The 24,733-nt window shown below is 34.1% G+C and overlaps 1 protein-coding gene across 7 annotated transcripts in view; it reads left to right on the top strand.

Moving 5' to 3' along the window:
- The window catches only part of KIAA0586 (KIAA0586 ortholog), a 114,712-nt gene that overhangs the window by 27,531 nt on the left and 62,448 nt on the right, over nt 1–24,733 (top strand). For 6 of the 7 annotated variants that reach the window (XR_006343881.1, XM_043919336.1, XM_043919340.1 and 3 more), the window contains exons 14-21: nt 1,832–2,059; nt 2,999–3,173; nt 5,411–5,605; nt 7,694–7,881; nt 9,669–9,779; nt 11,203–11,283; nt 17,506–17,699; nt 19,027–19,145. Coding sequence is in view for 6 of the 7 variants with exons in the window: in XM_043919336.1 (XP_043775271.1) it covers nt 1,832–2,059; nt 2,999–3,173; nt 5,411–5,605; nt 7,694–7,881; nt 9,669–9,779; nt 11,203–11,283; nt 17,506–17,699; nt 19,027–19,145 (1,291 nt within the window). In the remaining variant the exon portion in view is untranslated. The remainder of the gene's footprint in view (nt 1–1,831; nt 2,060–2,998; nt 3,174–5,410; nt 5,606–7,693; nt 7,882–9,668; nt 9,780–11,202; nt 11,284–17,505; nt 17,700–19,026; nt 19,146–24,733) is intronic. The other variant, XM_043919338.1, reaches the window with a different exon arrangement.

Genomic DNA, 24,733 nt, shown 5'->3' with positions numbered 1-24,733 from the left:
TTCTTTAGATATACCATTGATTCCAGTTTATACGTATCATAGCTATTCTCAAAATATTCCTTATAAGTCCACTTATAAGTCTTAATTTCACTCCATCACCCATTGTACTTATTAGTAATAAGTTCCATTTTATTCAACATGTGCTTTGTCTCATAAATTATATTATGACTATTAACTGGAAAATTGTAGACAACTACTAAGATATGAGTGATTTCAAAGAAAATTTAGCAAAAGCATTTGGAAAAGAAAGTAGACATAAAAAAGTATACTTAAGAAAAAAAGAAGACAGCAGATTTAGAAACATTGGCTTACCAAAGTAAAAGCAACAAAGTTACTTAAAAGGAAAATACTCCACAAAAATCTCTCAGGTTACTGTGTTTAGAGAAGTCATTTCCAGATAGAAAAATTGCCACTTTCTCGCTTCCACACATCTTATGGTGTATCTACAGACATTAGTATTGCAAAAATCCAGGAGAGCTCTTTTTACTAGGGGGTCAGTAATTTAAAGGACATTTCTCAATATTTTATGTATTTAAGTAAGCACAACTAGGCAGGGTAACTCATTTTTACCTTGAGGTGCAAAATGTTTTTTTCCTGACTGTAAGATTGTATGTATATGCTTACTCCCAGTTGTAGCAGGATGAAGTGTTAGTTTGGTTTCCATAGCAGTAAACACTAAAATACACTTTTTTGGGGAAGCTGGGGGAGGTTATGTGTGTGTATGTTGTTTTGTTTGTTGTCTCTTTCTTTTTCTTTTTTTTATGGCTACACTATGCAGCTTTTGGGATCTTACTTTTTTGACTAGGGTTTGAATCTGGGCCCTTGACAATGAAAGCAGAGTCCTAACCACTGGACCACCAGGGAACTCTCTAAAATACACTTTTTTTTTTTTTTTCATTTGGCTGTGCCACTTGGCATGTGGGATCTTATTTCCCCGATCAGGAATTGAACCCAAGTTCCCTGCATTGAAAGGTGGAGTCTTAACCACTGGACCACCAGGGAAGTCCCTAAAATACACTTTTAAACACTGTTGTTTTAAGAATATGTATCTCTAATACAGTTACAAAGAGTTTATATTAGCTGCTATGTGATGCATCAGAAAAAAAATTGACCTAAGGGTCAAAAGACTTGGAGTTCACGTCTTATTCTTCAGATGACCAGCAATATATGTCACTCTGTAACAGTAGATTTCATGCAAAATATGCTTCTTTAAGCCTTCAAGTAACTTCTAATTTATAAATATTTCAGAACTTTATTACAAAATTTTTACTTTTTGAAAATTTATTTTTTAATTTAATTTTTGAAGTTACTATATTCACATGGTTTAAACATCAAAAGGTATAAAAACCTCTATGATGAAAAATTGCCCTCTTACCCCTGAAGATCATCTACTATTTCTCATTCCTCTGCTCCATAAAATACTAGTCTTTTAAATTTTTTGTTTATTCTAAAAAGAATTTTTATTCATATGTAAACCAATATCATTTATTTATAAAGCTTTTAAAACTGATAAATCAAATTTTATAACAGTAGGAAAAAATGGGCTTCCCTGGTGCCTCAGCGGTAAAGAATCCGCCTGCCAGTGTCAGGGCCACAGGAGTTGTGGGTTTGATCCCTGGGTCAGGAAGATCCCCTGGAGAAGGAAATGCCAACCTGCTCCAGTATTCTTGCTGGGAAATACCGTGACAGAGGAGCCTGGCGAGCTACAGTTCATGGGGTCCCTGAAGAGTCAGACAAAACTTAGCAACTAAACAACAACAACAACTACTTTGGATGTGAAGTGTTACTACTTGGATAGATTTTACGTAATTTTAATTTTGGTTATGTTAAGGATGAACTGACAAGAAAAGATTATGAACAAAAGAGGTTTGATCAGAAGAATGAAAGGAACAAGCGAGCTCACTACATAAATAAATATATTAAAACCAACACACAAGATAAAACTGTAAACAACTCTGTAATTCCAAGAAAACATTCTCAAAAACAAAAAGAGGATCATCTTCGAAATCCACCTATAAGGAGCATGCCTGCTTCAAGCTTACAAAAAGAGAGAAAAGAAGTAAGATCCTAATCTGTTTTTGTGATGTAAATGTTGCATTATTATTACAGATATAAATAATGAAATGACTGTGAAAGTGTTTTGAAAATATGAATGGCTATTCAAATGAAAACCATCTTTAACTACTGATACTTAGAGTTTTTGATATCTGTCACATAGAAGTTATTGCACAAAGTATACCATTCTTTCCTTTTGAGTTGACATAGTATTTCAGTTATACTGGATTTATCTAGAAATTATCTAGTCCAAAAATTAGATTTTTTAGTTCACGGTATTCAAAATTGTATTTCATCTTTGCATGTGTAAATGTGTATGTGTGTATTTTTGTTTGGTTATTTTTCAGTTTAATAGATGTCTGTTTAGTGCCCAATGATTGCATGGCAAGGTACTAGATGCTATGGAGGGAATTTTTTGGCTGCTCTGAGTAGTAACTTTGTTAATGCCAAACATGGATTGTTGGGCAGATTAGTAAAGCATCTAATTAGTAATAAAGCACTGAATTAGTGCTTGGTGCTTAGCAGATATTCAATAAATGCTACTTTTCTGTGGCATTTAGATTATGATTGAAGGTGGGATCAGAAATGTAGAAAATTATTTAAAGACTTGGTTTGTGTCATTTTACTGTACTTGAAAATTACTACTTTCAGATGTAAAATGTGTTTAAACTTTCTTTTTGGTACTGAAAATATGCTTAGTAGTGTAAGAATCTTCATGTTTCTTGGGTAAATTATTTTTGTCTTTAACTTTCATGCTTTTGAAAACTGTAAAACTGCAGTTTGGAAATTGTCTCCAGAATTTAAGAGCCATTTAATATAGAGGATTTTCCTAATCTGATCATTCTTAATATAGTACTTAAGCTGGCAAAAGGAGGTTTTAGAAAAATGAGATAAGTGTTTGATGACTATTTTGCTGATGAGTTGAATACCTTTGTGTACTTAGGGATTTTTGAAAGCAACCACAGTGGTGCAAGACAAGGATTATATGTTACAAATCTATGGAAAACCAGTTTATCAGGGTCATCGCAGCACTCTTAAAAAAGGACCATACCTCAGATTTAATTCTCCATCTCCTAAATCCAGACCACAGAGACCAAAAGTAATAGAACGAGTTAAAGGTATGAAACCTTGTTTTTTGTGGTATCAGTTTAATAGATAAAGTTTAATTTTTGCTTTTTATTGATTACTTATAAATACATTCAAATTATATCATGCTTAGGGATGGAAATATTTCCTTCCAGGAGAGTAGGAAAAAATAGACCAGATTTGAAATATTGGGGGGAAAGTAGTATTAGATGGTATCTTCAGATAAACATGATAAAATTTATGAGATGATGACTCTTAAGCAATTTAAATTATAATCCAGGGAATGTAGACTGTTCTTGCAGATCTTAGTCTATCATGTTCCTTATGGACAGAAAGATGAGCCTTATGCTGTACATTATCATAAAAGTGCTTATGGGCACTTTAGAAGTTTAGTTTGTTCTCAAAGAGCAGAAGTGAAAATTTTTTTATCATGTTTATATACAAGTAAAAATATCTTTATTTATCACTATATGTTTTCATACCATTTCACTAGCATATTTAAATATAACTCTTAGTTAAGTATTGAGTCTGTTGACTTTGGTTACATTTTGAAATGTCTCAGCTTGTGCTTTAGCAGTCTGTAAGCCACTTTGATAATATGCCATAACTTGTGGATCCCAATTCATTTTCCTTTCTGATCCTGTCTTGTGAGTTGGTGGTTGCTGTATTTTTCCATTCCTTTACAAAAGTTAATTCATCATATAGGGTGTCAGTTTATCTAGAAATCTTATAGATTTTATTTTAGTAGGCTTTGTGGATGATATTTACCCTAATGTTTCCTTGATTTATTAGAGCTTGCTGTTAACTTATATTTGGGATTTGGAAACTTTTGTAAAAAATGTCCCAAGGTTTTAAAATACTTTCAAATCCAAAAATCACTGTATCAATTAACTCTTTTAATGATAAAGTGATTGAGAACCTATGGATACAGCCTCCTTTTTGGGCCTTGGTACCTGTTATTCCCCTGCCTGGAGGGCTTTTCCCATAGACCCTTGCATGGCTCACTCTCAGTTCTTTCAATCTCTGTTCTTAGCTGTTAGCTCCTCAGAGAGGTCTATGTTGACCATCTCATCCAAAATATCATCCCCTAACCCTCTCTATTCCCTTCCTTGGCATATTGCTCTTCATAGCAGTTTTCACTGTCTGATGTTGTATTTTTGTTTATCAGTTTTTTTCCTTAAGAAGTTGTAAGCCGTGTGAGTACAGTTGGTTTATTCAGTACTTGTATCCCCTTTGTCTGGAATGATGTCAAACACATTTTAAATGCTGAGAGAATGTACTTTAAATAACTTGCAAGAAAAACATTCATTCAGTTGAATGAATGAATACTTGAGAAGGCGATAAAAAAGTTATAGATGTAGTACTAAAATTTTTCTTCCTGGGATCATAAAACTATATTTACAAGTCCAGATTTATAAAACTACTCATATATTAAAACTAAAAATGTAGTCATGTCAGGTATTAATTTAGAAAAGATTTTAATTTCTTTTCCTTTACACTTTTACTTAACTTTTGCAAGGTTTTAATAAGTATAGAATTTGATTATCTTTACATTATTTCCAAGGATAAAGTCTGGTTATTCAGAATAATGAGAGGATGAAAAAAATTTTCAATTCCAAAAATGATCTTTAACTTTTTTACACCTGTTGGAAAAAATGGAAATGAGTTAAGTAATACATGCTGAATATTCTTTCAAATCTTAATCATCAATTTTTCCTAGTCATTATATCATTTCTTTGTTTTTTCTTTTTTTAACTTTTTGTCTTTATTTTTTGGTTGCACTATGCAGCATGTGGAATCTTAGTTCCCTGACCAGGGATTGAACCCAGGTTCCCTGCATTGGAAGCACAGAGTCTTAGTAGGAAATTCCCCTAGTCATTGTATCTTTTCTATCATATTATTTGCACAAGTTGTTGCATCTATTCAGAGATTGAAGAACCACAACCTGCAGTCTACATGCCTGTTTTTATGTATAAAACTCTGTTGGAACATAGGTACACATTCCTTTATGTACGTGTCTATGAGTGCTTTCATGCTACAACGGCAGAATTGAGATGTTGCCACTGAGACCACTCGGGCCACAAGGCTAAAATATATCCTATCTGGCCACTTAAGAACAAGTTTGTCACTCCTTGATTTATATGTTGCTTGTATTTTGGGGTCCTGTAACCTTGTTACATAGAATGAGAGCTTTCTGTGAAGAAGAGTTGCTGTATTTGTAGATGTTCAAACAATATTTTAAAATATCTGCCATTGATGATTATTATAGGCACTAAAGTAAAGTCTATAAGAACACAAACAGACTTTTCTGCCACGAAACCTACAAAGGTGGATTCTAAGTTGCAACATTCTATTACTACACTGTCTCCTGGTGATCAGCAGTATTTGTTCAGCCCAAGCCGGGAAATGCCTACTTTTTCAGGTACACTGGAAGGTCATCTGATACCTATGGCAGTTCTTTTAGGTAAGACCCAACAAAATATATGGCATAAATTTTAAAATTCTATTCGGCAATAACATAATTTACAAAATGGTACTGACACAGTAGTCATGTACTTTTCCTTTATGTGTTGCTTATATTTGTGAATAGGGCTTCAGGATATGTTTTACTTTGTCTAGTAACAGTGTCTGAAATGATGCTGTGTTTTCACTCACAGGAAACATTCTTACAGTATTTTATAGTATGTTGCTGTAGGTGAAATTAAAATAATGTTTAGACATGTCATGAAAGTCGCTCAGTTGTGTCCGACTCTTTGCAACCCATGGTCTATACAGTCCATGGAATTCTCCAGGCCAGAATACTATTGAAGTGGGTAGCCGTTCCCTTCTCCAGGGGACTCTTCCCAACCCAGGGATCAAACCCAGGTGTCCCTCATTGCAGGCGGATTCTTTATCAGCTGAGCCACCAGGGAAGCCCAAGAATACTGGAGCAGGTATCCTATCCCTTCTCCAGCGGATCTTCCTGACCCAGAAATCGAACTGGGGTCTCCTGCATTGCAGGCGGATTCTTTACCAACCGAGCTACCAGGGAAGCTACACGTGTCATAAACATTCATAATAACTAAAGAATTTAAGGATTTTGTTTGGTTTAATATCATCATATCTTAGGAGAAGTACTTTAAATTACCTTTTTGTACTTTTGGACCTAGCTATGATAAGTAAAAATTATGTAGCTGTGTGTTCTAAGCTAAGAGTTTGTTATTAACTTATTTGAGTTCTCTCAGACCCATCATTGTAAAAGTTGAACAAATAATTTTTAGTATCACCCTAGCTCTTCAAATAGAGATGGCAATGGCAACCCACTCCAGTACTCTTGCCTGGAAAATCCCATGGACGGAGGAGCCTGGTAGGCTGCAGTCCATGGGGTCACTAAGAGTCAGACATGACTGAGCGGCTTCACTTTCACGCATTGGAAAAGGAAATGGCAACCCACTCCAGTGTTCTTGCCTGGAGAATCCCAGGGACGGGGGAGCCTGGTGGGCTGCCATCTCTGGGGTCGCACAGAGTCAGACATGACTGAAGTGACTTAGCAGCAGCAGCTCTTCAAATCTAGTTAGCTATTTTTTCTTTTAATGTCATTGCAATTCTTAATTTTGATGAATTATTGTGAATATTTGTATATATATAATGTGAATATTTTTTACCATGAGAGAATTTTTTATTTTTGATATTATGGGTTAATGACATATCAACTTGGTAGCAGTCTGTTCAACCATGTCCTCTACTAAAATAATAAGCAATATTTATAAAGTCCTTACTGTGTACCAGGTATAGATCTAAGTACTTTATATAAATTAGCTTATTTAATCCACCCTATAAAACACATAGTAATGTACCAGTTTTATAAATGAAGAAACTGGGGCACAGAAGAGTTTAGTGATTTCTCAGAGGCCACATAGTTAGAGTGGAGTAGATAGATTAGTTAGATTAAGACCCAGGCCATGTGATTTTTAGAGTCTGTGCTTTTAGTGAGAGCACTGCTCTCTCTTTACCTTGAAATATAGGAAAGAAATGGAAATTTTGAAGTAAAAGGTAACAAAAATTTTGATAACTATGATAGTTACCAAATAGTAGGCCTACATGATACTTATTGGTAGTCAGACACTAGCATTTTGTTGTTGGTTTTATTTCTGTCCATTTTTGCTCTTATGAAAATTTGAGAATAAAAATAATGCAACATAATGCAGTATACTTCAGTCTTGCCTTTGCCTTTGCCTATTATGACCTTCAGCAAATTATGTTTCTAAACCTCTGTTTCCTCAACTGTAAAGTGTGGATAATATTAATACTTCATAGGCTTATTTAATTTAGATAGTGAATGTGAAGTGTTTAGTACATATGAGTGTCTAGTAAATGTTAGTCACTGGGGAAAGGCTGACATGGTGAGGATCATGATGATAGTGATGACAGAGGGAAAGATGATTGCCAAGGTAAAGTAAAGGTAGTGCTTTCCTTTCATATTAGAATTTTAACCATAAAGATCTAGGTTATATATAAGAATTTTCTCTTATTTCTGAAATGGTTGACTCCTTTTCTCCCCTGAATTTTCTAGGACAAACCCAAAGTAATAGTGATTCCATACCACCTGCTGGGGTAATTGTAAATAAGCCACACCCTGTAACAGTGACAACTTCAATACCACCATCATCTCGAAAAATAGAAGCTGGAGTAAAGAAGCCTAACATAGCAGTTGTAGAAATGAAGTCAGAAAAAAGGGATCCTCCTCAGCTTTCTGTACAGGTATGCAGTGTGTATGAACAGAAAAGTTTAAGAAATAAAACCTTTGGCATAACCTCAGTGCTTAAAATCTGTTGTATTGCTTCATGAAGACTTTGCTTTCCTGATAGATCTTTCATTCTTTAAAACTATGATATTTATGTGATATCACTGTCCTTGTTCTACATGGTTTAAGCTACCTTTTCTAAGCCAGTGACTCATATCCTGGTGACTTGATATTCCAAAGGGAATAATTGAACAGTATGTTATGATTAATTTTTAAAAAGGCTTAATGTGTTTATATAATTAAACTTTAACCTTTACACAAACATATATGAGGACTTGAATGAATGGGGAGAGAACTCGTATGTGAATTTTAAATATTCAGGTTGTCAATTCTTCCTAAGTTAATATATGATTTAAGTGAAATTGTATTTTAAAAATAAAAGCCATTAATTTTTTTTTAATTGAACTTCAGGATAATTTTGATATTTGAAAGAACAAAGAGTTTAGTGTTTTGATACTGGTCCCATTTAAGAAATATTCTTAGTTTTTAAAAAGAATGTAAAAAAAAAAATAAAAAATAAAAAGAATGTAGTATGTAATAGATACTTCATTAGTCAATGGGAAATAGGATTCTCTTAAAAGAAATGATGTATAATTGGTTAGCAGCGTGGAAATAGATCAGTTTTAGACTCTAAATTTTTACTGTATATAGCAAATGAGTTCCAAATAGGCAATAGGCTATAGTGTAGCTACAAAATATAAAAACAAAAGAATTAGAAGATAATTGCATGCAGTCCTTAACAAAACTGAAGCTAAGTCTGGACATGAGAGGAGGAAACTTAGATATGATAGAAAACAGACTTGATTCTATAAAATTTAAAACTTATGTATGTAAAAATCTTCTAAATAAAGAGGGAAGTGACATACAGTGGGAACATATGAAAGGAATATGATAGATTCATTTTTAAATATAAAAACGTCCATAAATTAGTAAGAAAACATAAGAGGAAATTGATAAATATTCAAAGAATGTAAGACTCTAGAGAAGAGGAAATAGTTTATAAGATATCAAATTGAATAATTTAAATCTTGCTAGTTACCATGGTAATACAGATTAAGATAACAATAATATATCTCCATTTAAAAACTGTTCTTGCTGAAATACTTCTATTATCTAATTTCAGTGAAAGTTGGGTGACTGACTATGGTTTTGATGATGGAAAGAGATCTCTTTTGGATTGCATTTCAGTAGTAATACCAAGAATCTTAAATAATTATGCTTTTTGGCTCGAGAAGTTACTCTTATGTCTGACTGTATATCATAATGAAATTATTCAAAGTTAGGGAAAAACCCTTATATATATATATATGAAATTTTTTGGAGTGATATATTTCTATCTATCAAATAGTATATAAGGAATATCCTGAATGTTTACCAACAGGAAATGATAAAATAATAATGGCATATGTACATTTAAAATATAGTTATGAAGTCTATATGGTAGTATAGTAAGGCATTTATGATCTGATTACAATGGAAAATCTGGAATGAAACAGCTTAAGATTTTAGCTATGCATAGTGCATAGGAAAAGGATAAGGGGATAGTAAAAATGAAAAATAGTCTTAAGTAGGATTCTTTGTGTTTCCCTTTTATTTTCCAGTTTTTGTAAAATGTGCTTTCATAATTTAAATTTGTTATCCATTGACTTTGCAATAAAAAGTTAAATATGTTATTGATACATAGAGTCATAGATATTTGAGTCAAAGTGATGACCTGAAAGCTGGACGTTGTATTCTGTTTTAGGTGTTACCCAATGTGGATATTGACAGCATCTCTAATGGCAGTGCTGATGTCGGTCTGTCTCCTTCTAGTCCCAAAGAAGCATCTTCTCCTCCTTTGAGAACCTGGATACAGGTATTACTTAGGAATGTATCATATATATCCTTGAACAATCTGATTATAGATTTTAACTGTTATTCTGTGCAAAGTCTCCTATTATAATATATTTTAATCATTTAGGTTCTAAGGAAAAGATTCAAAACAAATTTGAAATTGCTTATGAACTTGAAAAAAAGAGTTTGATTAAGACCTTTACATTTATCAACATTTTGAAAGTGATCATCCTTAGTGTAACATTTTGGCAACTTAAGCTGTAAGACTCATATGTGAGGAAAGAATTTCTGTCTCTTTGGAGAAGAATCTTGATTTAAATGGGAATTATATTATAGTTTTCCTGAATGTGAATTTTGTAATGACAGTTGGAATTCATGTTTTGAGATGTTGCTTTGTCATCAAACTACTGACATGATGCAAAAATATGCATTTCTTTCTAGTAATATTTATTTGCTTCTTGTGACTAAATGACAAAATTAGGACTAGCACTGTAACTTCCTTGGGTTTCATCTGTTGTAAGCAAATTTAGTCATTGAGCATATAGTTTTACGGAGAGGAAGAACATCAATTTTTCACAATCAAAAATAGTGAAATAGAATGACCCTGAATGCCATTTGTGCCTAATTTAATTTTCCATCAGTATTTCTTTTAACTAGAAGTTTATTAGAACATATATAATTTCAAATAATGATTTTTTTAGACTATTAGTCATTGTGCTCTAAGGAATTGTCTATTGTGGTTTTTGATAAATAGGTTATGTATTGTGAGGCCTGGAGGCTAAATTTGTAAAATAATTTTTTTCTTTATTTTTTCATAAATTATTTGATTCTTTATCTGTCTTTTTTTGAGTTTGTGTATGTGTAAACTTATATATCCATATAAACATTTTTCTTTAACTTTAGGAGAAAAATCGCAATAATTAACTTGATCAGTTGACTTAAGTTGCATTGTTGATGGAGTCCTTGATAGAAAAACTGATACCTAATTTTTTATAGCTGTTGAAATGATAACTTAATGACTTTAAGAGTAGCTTGGATTTCATTTACTAATTACATCGTTTCTGAGCAGGATATATGTTGATATCCTGCTCAGAAATGATGTAATTAAAACATGTATATTATCTATAGTGAAACAGATCACCAGCCCAGGTTGGATGCATGAGACAAGTGCTCGGGCCTGGTGCACAGGGAAGACTCAGAGGGATTGAGTAGACAGGGAGGTGGGAGGGGGGATCGGGATGGGGAACACATGTAAATCCATGGCTGATTCATGTCAATGTATGACAAAACCCACTACAATATTGTAAAGTAATTAGCCTCCAACTAATAAAAATAAATGAAAAAAAATAAAATAGAGGCATGTAATTATAAGCTTATTCTGTGGGTGGTATTACAGTAAATTAGGTATAATTTGCAACAAAAACTTTCTGAAAATGCTTTCTTAGACTCCAGAATGTATGAAGGCAGATGAAGAAGAGGTGAAGTTTCCAGGAACGAACTTTGATGAAGTAATTGATATTGTACAGGTAACAAAGCTTAGCAGTCCTGTGAATTTATTTTTCTAGTATTTTTTCATGTGACTTGATTATCTTTTTTTTTTTTAACTTAAATTTTTTTTTTATGCTGCACCATGTAACATATGAACTGCCAGGGGATTACCCTGAGACTTTCTTTTTTTTTTTTAAGATTAGTTTTGGGTCACAGCAAAATTGAGAGAGATGTATAGAAATTATCTGTATGTTCCCTACATCCACACATGCATAGCCTCCCCCATTATCAATATATCCTAACAATTTTAATTTGTTAAAGTTGATGTATCTACACTGACACATCATATTCAAAGTATGTAGGTGATCTTATGTTGTACATTCTATGGATTTGGATAAATGTATTCATCATTATACTGTTATACAGAGTATTTTCTCTGCCCCCAGGTCCTCTGTGTTCTATTTATCCTTCCCCTTACCCACCCCTATCCCTAGCAACCATTGTTATTTTTACTGTCATCATAGTTTTGTTTTTTCCAGAATGTTATATACTTGGAATCATGTAGTATGTAGCTTTCTGGGATTGGCTTCTTTCTCTCAGTAATATTTACTTGTTTCCTCCATATCTTTTCATGGCTTGAAAACTCATTTCTTTTTAGCACTGAGTAATATTCCATTGTCAAAATGGAGCAGTTTATCCATTCACCTACTAAAGGCCATTTTGGTTGTTTACAAGTTTTGGCAATTATGAATAAAGCTACCATAAGTATCTGTGTACAGATTATGTGTGGACGTAAGTTTTTAATTCCCTTGGGTAGTTATCAAGGAGCACAGTTGCTGGCTTACATGGTAAAAGTATCTTTCCATTTGTGAGAAACCACCAAACTGTCTTGTCATCTTGCTGTACCATTTTACATTCTCATCAACAATGAATGATAGTTCCTCTTCTTTCATATCCTTGCCAGCATATGGTATTGTCAATATTCCAGATTTTGTCTATTCTAACAGGTGTGTGGTGATATATTATTGTGTTTTAATTTGCATTTCCCTGATGGCATATGATGTGGAGCATCTTTTCAAATGCTTGTTTGCCATCTGTACATCTTCAGTGAGCTGTCTGAAGGTCTTTGGCCCAATTTAAAATTTGGGTTGTTCTCTTATTGAGTTTTAAGAGTTTTTTGGTATATTTTGGTTAACAGTCTTTATCAGATGGGTCTTTTACAAATATTTTCTCCTAGTCTGTAGCTTATCTTCTAATTCTCTTGACATTCTTTTTCACAGAGCAAAAATTTTTAATTTGAATGATGTCCAGCTTATCAGTTAGTTTTTTCATGGGTTGTCCCTTTGGTCTTATATCTAAAAAGTCACCTGATGCGAAGAGCTGACTCATTTGAAAAGACCCTGATGCTGGGAAAGATTGAAGGCAGGAGGAGAAGGGGACGACAGAGGATGAGATGGTTAGATGGCATCACCGACTCAATGGACATGAGTTTGGGTAAACTCCGGGAGTTGGTGATAGACAGGGAGGCCTGGCATGCTGTGGTTCATAGGGTCGCAAAGAGTCAGACACGACTGAGCAACTGAACTGAACTGAAGTAAAAAGTCATTGCCATAGCCACAGTCATCTAGGTTTTCTCCTGTGTTATCTCTAGTTTTATAGCTTTGAATTTTAATTTTAGGTCTATAATCCATTCTGAGTTAATTTTTGTGAAGGGTGTAAGCTCTGTGTCTAAATTTAGTTTTTTTGCCTGTAAATGTCCAGTTGTTCCAGCGCCATTTGTTGAAATGACTATCTTTGCTCCATTGTATTGCCTTTACTTCTTTGCCATAGAATAGTTGACTATATTTATGTGGATCTTTTTCTGGGTCCTTTATTCTGTTCCATTGATTTGTCTGCTCTTTTGCCAGATAAAACAACTGCCTTGATTATTGTTGCTTTATAGAAAGTCTTGAAGTTGGATGTTGTCAGTCTTCCAACTTTATTCTTCACCTTCAATATCATATTAGCTCTTCAGGGTCTTTTGCTTCTCCATATAACTCTTAGAGTAAGTTTGTTGATATCTCCAAAATAACTTGTTGAGATTTTTCTTGGAATTACATTGACTCTGTAGATCAATTTGGGAAGAACTGACATCTTAATGTTATTTAGTCTTCCTCTCCATGAACATGGAATATTTCTCCACTTATTTAGTTTTTTATTTCATTCATTTGAATTATATAGTTTTCCTCATAGATCTTGTACATGTTTTGTAGATTTTATACCTAAGTATTTCATTTCAAGGGAGCATGCTAATGTAAATGGTATTGTGTTTTTAATGTCAAATTCTACTTGTTCATTGTTGATATATAGGAAAGTGTATGTTAACTTTGATTCCTACAACCTTGCCATAATTGCTATTTAAAAACAGGAGTCTTTTTGTTGTTTTTTTTTCTAGATTTTCTACATATATAATCATGTCATCTGCATATAAAGGTAGTTTTATTTCTTCCCAATCTGTATACGTTTAATTTTCTTTTCTTGTCTAATTACATTAGCAGGGACTTCTTAGTGCAATATTGAAAAGGAGTGGTGAAAGGTGATGACATTCTTGCCTTTTTTCTGATAGTTGAGTATCTTTTGATCATCAGTATTATGTTATAGTGCTTTTAGAAGCTTCCTTTTACTTTGCAGTTGAATATATTTTAAAATTATAAGGTTGTTTTCCTATAGTACAGTGTTTATGCTTTGTTGCTCAGCCATGTCCGACTCTTTGAGACCCCCATGAATTGAACCCCACCGGGCTCCTCTGTCCCATCAAATTTGCCCGGCAAGAATATTGGAGTGGGTTGCCATTTCCTCTTCCAGGGAATCTTCCTGACCCAGGGATCGAATCTGCATCTCTTGTGTCTCCTGCTTTGCAGGCAGATTCTTTACCCGCTGAGCCATCAGGAAAACTTTATCACCTAACTACCTCCATGGAACTTGATTGTTAGTTGTTTCCCACCTGCATCTCATCTCCCTTGCTTCCTACTTCCTTTTTCTTCTTTATTCCCTTTGGTTTTCTCCTCTGCAGTCTGTTCCTTCTTCTATTATATTTGTCTTTTTTAATTTCTGGATTATTGACAAAGTTACTGCTTAGTTCATATTGAGGAAAAAAGTTGGGAGGGGTCTGAAATTCAAGAGAAGAGCCCATATAGCAGGAAGAGTTATAGAAATGATAGAAATTGTTAAATAGAAAGATAAAAATTAGGAGGAAGTAAAATATTAGATTGGTACAAAACTAATTGTGGTTTTGCATTGTTAAACTTTACCACTTGATACTGCAATATATTCTTAAATGTGGTTATGTTATACATCATTTTAATGCACATTTCTTGCTTTATGTTTTTTGCTAATGAATTATTACTTGCTCTTTATATGTATTTTAGACTATTGAAATGATGTTAGACAAAAAGCAAATTCGAGTGATTTTCTTATTCGAGTTTAAATTGGTTATGAAGCAGTGGAGACAACTCACAACATCAGCAATGCATTTGGCCCCTGCTATTCCTGTGGTCATGTATGGATGTAAGAGTTGGACTGTGAAGAAAGCTGAGCGCTGAAGAATTGATGCTTTTGAACTGTGGTGTTGGAGAAGACTCTTGAGAGTCCCTTGGACTGCAAGGAGATTAAACCAGTCCATCCTAAAAGAGATCAGTCCTGGGTGTTCATTGGAAGGACTGATGCTGAAGCTGAAACTCCAATACTTTGGCCACCTCATGCGAAGAGTTGACTCATTGGAAAAGACCCTGATGCTGGGAGGGATTGGGGGCAGGAGGAGAAGGGGACGACAGAGGATGAGATGGCTGGATGGCATCACCAACTTGATGGGCATGAGTTTGAGTAAACTCCGGGAGTTTGTGATGGACAGGGAGGCCTGGTGTGCTGTGATTCATCGGGTCACAAAGAGTCGGACATGACTGAGCTCCTGAACTGAACTGAACTGAATGAATGGTAATGAATGTAAAGTGCAGTGGAACTGCTAATGAATATAAAGTACAGTGGTGGTTCAAGAAGTTTTGTAAAAGAGATGAGAGCCTTGAAGAGGAGGAGTGTAGTGGGCAGCCAATGGAAGTTGACAACTAATTGAGAGCAATCATCAAAGCTGACCCTCTTACAACTACATGAGAAGTTGCCCAAGAACTCAATGTTGACCATTCTATGGTCGTTTGGCATTTGAAGCAAATTGGAAAGGTGAAAAAGCTTGATAAGTGGTTGTTTCATGAGCTTCCTAAAAAGGAAAAAAATTCATCTTTTTGAAGTGTTACCTTCTCTTATTCTACGCAACGGTGAATTATTTATTGATCAGATTGTGTTGTATGATGAAAATTGGATTTTATACAACCAGCAACAACCAGCTCAGTGGTTAGACTGAGCAGAAGTTCCAAAGCACTTCCCAAAGCCAAACTTCCACCAAAAAAAGTGTCATGGTCACTGTTGGGTGATCTGCTGCTGGTCTGATCCATTACAGCTCTCTGAATCCTGGCAAAACCTGCACATCTGAGAAGTAGCCTCAGCAAATTGATGAGAATACACCGAAAACTGCCTTGCCTGCAACCAGCATTAGTCAACAGAAAGGGCCCAGTTCTTCTCCACAACAACACCTGACCACATATCACACAACCAATGCTTCAAAAGTTGAATTGGTCTATGAAGTTTTGCCTCATCTGCCACATTCACCTGACCTCACCTCAACCAACGACCACTTCTTCAAGCATCTAGACAACTTTTTGCAGGGGAAATGCTTCCACAACCACCAGGAGGCAGTAAATGCTTTCCAAGAGTTTTTTTGAATATGCTAGAGGAATAAACCAACTTACTTCTTGTTGGCAAAAATGTGTTGATTGTAAGGGTTTCTATTTTGATTACTAAAGATGTGTTTGAGCCTAATTAGAATGATGTAAAATTCAGGTCCTGAAACCGCAATTACTTTTGCACCAACCTATATAAAGAATGGGAGAAAAGATTATAGATCATAGAGACTACTTGAATAATGATGTGTCAGTAGACTTTCAAGAAGACATTTGTTCGTGTTTCTTAGACTTTCAGAACTAAGACCAGCTTTGTTTATCATAAAACAAAACCTTATTTTAAATATTAAGAGATATGTAATGTATTAATGTTACTTGCTCACTGGTATGTTTTCTCTTGTGAGCTCCACGTGAATGTCTTGAAGGCAAGAATATTATTTATCTTTATGTTCCTAATGTGTAGAAGTGACATTAGACAGCTGTTCAATGTACAAGTGAAAAACATTATAGAAATAGCAAAGAATCTGGACTTCAAAGAGGAGTGTTTCTACCCTTGCTCTGCCACTTAATAGCTGTGAACTTCATTTTTCAATAGGAGAATATTACTGAGTTACACATTTTAAAGATCCTTAACTTTTTTTGAGGTACATACTGGATTATTTACAGATAAAATTATATGATACCTGTGATTTACTTCAAAAAGATATGTGAAAGGGAAAGTGGATGGGGAAAGTATTAGATGAGATAGAGCTGGTTATGAGTTGGTAATTTTAAAGTTGGGGAACAGGTGGGTGAGATTCTTGTAATTTATATATAGTGCTTTTTTTTTTTTTTTTTTTTTAGTGCTTTTTTTTTAGCTTTAAATGTGTATAAACATGTATATTTTTCATAATAGAAAGTTTATAAATTCCGGAAATAACACTGGATCATGATGTGATGGCACAGTTAATGTGTAAGATAAACTAACTGCATTTTTGCTGTTCAGTTGCTAAGGCATGTCCGACTCTTTGAGACCCCATGGGTCTCATAGCATACCAGGTTCCTTTGTCCTCCACTATATGTTCCATAAGAGTAACAGCAATATTTGGAAGTATCAGTTTTACTATGATAATAAATTAATAAATATATTGGGGGAAATGTTAGTAATGTTTTATACAGGAATAACCAAGTTCTCTAGTTTGTTTTTGATTATTTAAAATGAATATCAGGTATTAAAAGACAAAATAATTGTATAACTAGAGTTTCTTCAATGTGATTTATATGACATATGTGTGTATTATAAATATTATGAATATTATATATTATATATATTATATATTATAAATATTATATAAATATTATAAATAATGATACCACCAAATTAGAAAATGATATTTATTAATTTAGAAGTGTTGGTTAATTCACCTACTTAAGTTCCCTACCTATACTTGTCATTCAGTAAGTGTTGAACAGTTACTTGAATATAATAGTTCTTTTTTTAATTATTACCAGGAAGAAGAAAAATGTGATGAAATTTCAGAATACTCTGAACCAATTCTGGAATTTAATAGAAGTGTTAAAGCTGTTTCTACAAAATATAACGGCCCTCCATTTCCGCCAGTTGCTTCTACTTTTCAGCCCACTACTGATATTCTGGATAAAGTAATTCAGAGAAAAGAAACATTGGAAAATAGCTTAATTCAGTGGTGAGTTTATAGTGTTATTGGGGTGAACAGAATTGTAGTAGCAAGTATAAATAGAATGTATTAAGTTTTGGTTGAATATCTTCCTTGTCTCTTTTTGTTTATTAAATTTTTTCTTTGCTGTACTAGTCATTGGACACTGATGTGATGCTGACAGTTTACCTAACTGTTGGAGGTATTATTTCTGTTCTTGAATATTTGTACTTAGACTGTCTATTATGGCAAAAGAGGCTATTGTTGAGTGACAAAAGCATTAAAAATGTCCACATTCTTTAATCCAGTGGTTCATTTCCAGAAATTTATCCTAAGGAAATAATTAATTCTACCAATAGGCCATAGAATACTTATCATTTGTATTGTAGTGCTTACTGCGAACAAGGCATTGTTTTATTACGTATATAAACTTATGAACTCTATTTTTATACCTATTTTTACCTGTGAGAAGCCTTAAAGAAGTTATGGAATAAACTATACAACTGACTGTTAATACAGTTAGCAAGATTGGGTTTAAAAGGATATTTAATGATATAGAAAGATATTAATAACATACTGGTGCATAAATGAAGGAGGATACCAGGGATGCAACCATAGTTTAGAAGAGTTCACTCAAAAATGAATGTGCCTGGGAAAAATATTGAAAAATAATACCAAATTGTTAATTAACTTTGTTTATTCCTGAATCTGAGATTGTGAGTGAGCTCTCTTTTTTTAGCATTTATGTTTTCTCTGATTTTTCTACCATGAACATCTATTACTTGCATAACAATAATAATAATTAAGAAGCCTGTTAGCTTCTCTAAAGAAATGTACAGAAGCAGTCTCCCATTGTGTTTCCTTTCCTTTTCCTCTCCTACTTTCCCTTCCTAATAATGACCTTGAAAATAAATTTTTCCCCTTTTTAGAGGAAAACTACCTGTGTCACAGTATATATATTTACTTCTTTGAAAAGAGTGCAGCTGATCTTTTCTAGCTTTGATCTTGTTGGGGTTTTCTATGTGCTTTCAGAGTAGGGAACCCAACATTTTAGGTGCATGATATGGCAGGTAGTCATTGACCTAACCTTATTTTGAATTTATGAGTTCTTTTAAACTTTTTATTAGACTGATCAGAAAGATTTTAATTTCATAAACTATCTTTAACACAGAGATTTGATATGTTTTGCTTGAAGATATTGTTGAGTTTTTTCTTCTTTTCCAGGTTCAGCTTTCAGGATGACTACTTTCACATGTAAATTTTTGTGTCTGTGGGTACCAGTTATTTTTAAGGGTGATATTTCTAACCATTTATGTATTTCAACTAAATTTAGGAATCCTTAACTTTTTTCCCTCAGGGTAGAACAAGAAATAATGTCAAGAATGATCTCTGGGCTCCTTCCAATCCAGCAGCAGGCCACAGCTAATGCCAGTGTCTCAGTCAGTGAGGCCAGTGAGCCAGTGACTTCTGACATTGGCAAGTAAAGTGGAATCTTTTAGCTTTTTTTGTTATTAAAAGACAAAACCTTCAGGTCATTGCAAGTTTATATATTCTAGAAATCACATAGTCCTTAGCTGACAAAAGGTAAAAGTCCTCTTCTTTTCAGTATGACTTCTCAGTTCTCTGTAGAGGAAGTTATTTCTCCCTTACCTTCTTATTCCGTACTGTAACATTCAGATTATTCTACCAGCCTCTGTCCCCTTCCCCCTAAATCTCTGTTATTTCCTGTAGCACTTTGTGTATGTGTATCTTTGTTATAGTAACTATGAAATTGTATTAGGATTGCTTTGTATATCTGTCTCACTCGCTGGTTTTTAAATTACTTATAAATAAGGTTTTTTCTCATTTAGAGCCTAACTTTTCTTAAAATTAATTGATTTATTTTAATTGGAGGCTAATTACTTTACAGTGTTATAGTGGTTTTTGCCATACATTGACATGAATCAGCCATGGGCGTACGTGTCTTCCCCATCCTGAACCCCCCTCCCACCTCTCTCTCCATCCCATTCCTCAGGGTCATCCCAGTGCTCCAGCCCTGAGCACCCTGTCTCATGCATTGAACCTGGACTGGCGATCTGTTTCACATATGATAACATACATGTTTCAATGCTATTCTCTCAAATCATCCCACCCTCGATTTCTCCCACAGAGTCCAAAGGTCTGTTCTTTACATCTGTGTCTCTTTTGCTGTCTCGCATATAGGGTCGTTGTCACCATCTTTCTAAATTCCATATATATGCATTAATATACTGTATTCTAACTGACTTCACTCTGATTAATAGGCTCCAGTTTCATCCACCTCATTAGAGCTGATTCAAATGCATTCTTTTTAATAGCTGAGTAATATTCCATTGTGTATATGTGCCACAGCTTTCTTATCCATTCATCTGCTGATGGACATCTTGGTTGCTTCCATGTCCTGGCTGTTGTAAACAGTTCTGTGATGAACATTGGGGTACACGTGTCTCTTTCAGTTCTGGTTTCCTCGGTGTGTATGCCCAGAAGTGGGATTGCTGGGTTGTATGGCAGTTCTAGTTCCAGTTTTTTAAGGAATCTCCACACTGTTCTCCATCATGACTGTACTAGTTTGCATTCCCACCAACAGTATAAGAGGGTTCCCTTTTCTCTGCACCCTCTCCAGCATTTATTGTTTGTAGACTTTTTGATGGCAGCCATTATGACCGGCGTGAGATGGTACCTCATTGTGGTTTTGATTTGCATTTCTCTGATAATGAGTGATGTTGAGCATCTTTTCATGTGTTTGTTAGCCATCTGTATGTCTTCTTTGGAGAAATGTCTGTTTAGTTCTTTGGCCTCTTTTTTGATTGGGTTGTTTATTTTTCTGGAATTGAGCTGCAGGAGCTTCTTGTATATTTTTGAGATTAATTCTTTGTCAGTTGCTTCGTTTGCTATTATTTTCTCCCATTCTGAAGGCTTTCTTTTCACCTAGCTTATAGTTTCCTTTGTTGTGCAAAAGCTTTTAAGTTTAATTAGGTCTGATTTGTTTATTTTTGCTTTTATTTCCATTACTCTGGGAGGTGGTTCATAGAGGATCCTGCTGTGATTTATGTCAGAGAGTGTTTTGCCTGTTTTCCTCTAGGAGTTTTATAGTTTCTGGTCTTACATTTAGATCTTTAATCCATTTTGAGTTTATTTTTGTGTGTGGTGTTAGAAAATGTTCTAGTTTTTTTCTTTTACAAGTGGTTGACCAGCTTCCCCAGCAGCACTTGTTAAAGAAGATTGTATTTTCTCCATTGTATATTCTTGCCTCCTTTGTCAAAGATAAGGTGTCCATAGGTGTGTGAATTTATCTCTGGGCTTTCTATTTTGTTCCATGGATCTATATTTCTGTCTTTGTGCCAGTACCATACTGTCTTGATGACTGTAGCTTTGTAGTATAGTCTGAAGTCAGGCAGATTGATTCCTCCAGTTCCATTCTTCTTTCTCAAGATTGCTTTGGCTATTTGAGGTTTTTTGTATTTCCATACAAATTGTGAAATTATTTGTTCTAGTTCTGTGAAAAATACCATTGGTAGCTTAATAGGGATTGCATTGAATCTATAGATTGCTTTGGGTAATATGCTCATTTTCACTATATTGATTCTTTTGATCCATGAACATGATATATTTCTCCATCTATTTGTGTCATCTTTGTTTCTTTCATCAGTTTTTTATATTTTTCTATATATAGGTCTTTTGTTTCTTTAGGTAGATTTATTCCTAAGTATTTTATTCTTTTCGTTTCAATGGAGAATTCAATTGTATCCTTAATTTCTCTTTCTGTTTTCTCATTGTTAGTGTATAGGAATGCAAGGGATTTCTGTGTGTCAATTTTATATCCTGCAACTTTACTATATTCATTGATTAGCTTAGTAATTTTCTGGTGGAGTCTTTAGGGTAGAGGATCATGTCATCTGCAAATAGTGAGAGTTTTACTTCTCCTTTTCCAATCTGGATTCCTTTTATTTCTTTTCCTGCTCTGGGCTGTGGCTAAAACTTCCAAAACTATGTTAAATAGTAGTGGTGAGAGTGGGCATCCTTGTCTTGTTCCTGACTTTTGGGGAAATGCTTTCAATTTTTCATCATTAAGAATAATGTTTGCTGTGGGTTTATCATATATGGCTTTTATTATGTTGAGGTATGTTTCTTCTCTCTCTGCTTTCTGGAGGGTTTTTATCATAAGTGGATGTTGGATTTTGTCAGAGGCTTTCTCTGCATCTATTGAGATAATCATATGGTTTTTATCTTTCAGTTTGTTAATGTAGTGTATCACATTGATTGATTTGTGAGTATTGAAGAATCCTTGCATTCCTGGGATAAAGCCCACTTGGTCATGATGTATGATCTTTTTAATACGTTGTTGGGTTCTGTTTGCTAGAATTTTGTTAAGGATTTTTGCATCTATGTTCATCAGTGATATTGGTCTGTAGTTTTCTTTTTTTGTGGCATCTTTGGTTTTCGTATTAGAGTGATGGTGGCTTCATAGAATGAGTTTGGAAGTTTACCTTCCTCTGCAATTTTCTGGAAGAGTTTGAATAGGATAGGTGTTAGCTCTTCTTTAAATTTTTGGTAGAACTCAGCTGTGTAGCTGTCTGGTCCTGGGCTTAAGATTTCTGATTACAGTTTCGATTTCCATGCTTATGATGGGTCTGTTAAGATATTCTATTTCTTCCTGGTTCAGTTTTGGAAAGTTATACTTTTCTAAGAATTTGTCCATTTCTTCCAAGTTGTCCTCTTTCTTGGCATATAGTTGCTGATAGTAGTCTCTTATGATCGTTTGTATTTTTGTGTTGTCTGTTGTGATTTCTCCATTTTCATTTCTAATTTTGTTGATTTGATTCTCCCCCCCACCTCCTTTTTTTTTTTGATGAGGCTGGCTAATGGTTTGTCTATTTTATTTATCTTCTCAAAGAACCAGCTTTTAGCTTTGTCGATTTTTGCTATGGTCTCTTTTGTTTCTTTTTCATTTATTTCTGCCCTAATTTTTATGATTTCTTTCCTTCTACTAACTCTGGGGTTCTTCATTTCTTCTTTTTCTAGTTGCTATAGGTGTAGAGTTAGGTTATTTATTTGATTTTTCACTTGTTTCTTGAGGTAAGCTTGTATTGCTGTGAACCTTCCCCTTAGCACTGCTTTTACTGAATCCCATAGTTTTTGGGTTGTTGTGTTTTCATTTTCATTTGTTTCTGTGCATATTTTGATTTTTTAAAATTTCTTCTGTGATTTGGTGGTTATTTAGAAGAGTGTTGTTTAGCCTCCATATGTTTGTATTTTTAATAGTTTTTTTCCTGTATTTGACATCTAATCTTTTTGCATTGTGATCAGAAAAGATACTTGAAATGATTTCAATTATTTTGAATTTGCCAAGGCTAGATTAATGGCCCAGGATGTGCTCTATCCTGAAGAAGGTTCCGTGTGCACTTGAGAAAAAGGTGGAATTGATTGTTTTGGGGTGAAATGTCCTGTTGATACCAATTAGGTCTAACTGGTCCATTGTATCATTTAAAGTTTGTGTTTCCTTGCTAATTTTCTGTTTAGTTGATCTATCCATAGGTGTGAATGGGGATTAAAGTCTCCCACTGTTATTGTGTTACTGTTAATTTCCCCTTTCATACTTGTTAGCATTTGGCTTACATATTGCAGTGCTCCTATGTTGAGTGCATATATATTTATAATTGTTATATCTTCTTCTTGGATTGATTCTTTGATCATTATGTAGTGTCCTTCTTTATCTCTTTTCACGGCCTTAATTTAAAAGTCTATTTTATCTGATATGAGTATTGCTACTCCTGCTTTCTTTTGGTCTCCATTTGCATGAACTATCTTTTTCCAGCCCTTCACTTTCAGTCTGTAAGTGTCCCTTGTTTTGAGGTGGGTCTCTTGTAGACAGCTTATATAGGGGTCTTGTTTTTGTATCCATTCAGCCAGTCTTTGTCTTTTGGTTGTGGCATTCCACCCATTTTACATTTAAGGTAATTATTGATAAGTATGATTCCATTGCCATTTATTTTGTTGTTTTGGGTTCAAGTTTGTAAACCTTTTCTGTGTTTCCTGTCTAGAGAAGATCCTTTAGCATTTGTTGAAGAGCTGGTTTGGTGGTGCTAAATTCTCTGAGCCTTTGTTTGTCTGTAAAGTCAAACTGTCTTCACAGTCCATCACATGGGTCAGGTAGTGGTTTCAGTGAACTAATTCAGGCTTTGTCACCTTAAGGAAAGATGGTCTAATATAGAGGGTATTTAGATTCTGTTGTGTTTTCTTTAAAAACATGTATGTTCGCTTTGGTTTTCCTATACTTGAGTAGGGCTTTTAGGTTTTATAACAGAGATGTTCTGATTTTTGATCGTGTCGAAACAGTGAATTACAGGAACTAAAAAGGAGACATATTGACATATATTTTTGAATTTAGGCTTGGGATTATGGTAGTCTTTGCTGTGGTAGCTCCAAAGTAAATTGTTATTATTTACCTCTCAACAAGTGATCCCAAGATACCTGTACCTACCTTTTAGGGAATTCTGAGTAATGCTGCCATAGTTGTACTAATTAAGGAGTACTCTTTGAGAGGTCATATTTCCATCAAGTTGTATTGATCACTGTTTACATGTTTTCCACACAGAGATTTAGAGATGTAGTCACTTTAAGCCTAATAAAGTCTCTTTAGGACATTTTACTGACGTCCTATATTCATACAAGTGAAAATTACAATCCATTTGGAAAATTAATATACCTATAGAGTTGCTGACATCAAGCCCCTAAACTATATTAAAAGTTTGAGGAGGACTATCTATAGTGTTAGTAATGGATGTATCTGAAACTAGAAGGAAGTAAGGTTTGTCTTCATTTTTATGAAGAAGCTGCCATTTCTTTAAATATCTCCCTATAGTCCTTGTGTTTTGTCAGGATCTATCACAGGGTTTCCTGATCCCCTTCTCTTGGAAATGTGGATTTTTTTCAGATAAAAACCTTTAAAGTGGCTTTTTAATCACTAAATTTTGTAGTGTTAGGGAAGAGGCCATATAAGTAAGTTTTCATTTGAATGTTTTCTTCCCCTATTTAGTTTCTTTAGA

This window comes from Cervus elaphus, chromosome 12 (assembly GCF_910594005.1).
Source record: "Cervus elaphus chromosome 12, mCerEla1.1, whole genome shotgun sequence".
Classification (NCBI taxonomy): domain Eukaryota; kingdom Metazoa; phylum Chordata; class Mammalia; order Artiodactyla; family Cervidae; genus Cervus; species Cervus elaphus.
Note: the sequence above shows the minus strand (reverse complement) of the source record. Positions and strands in the feature narration are given on the sequence as shown.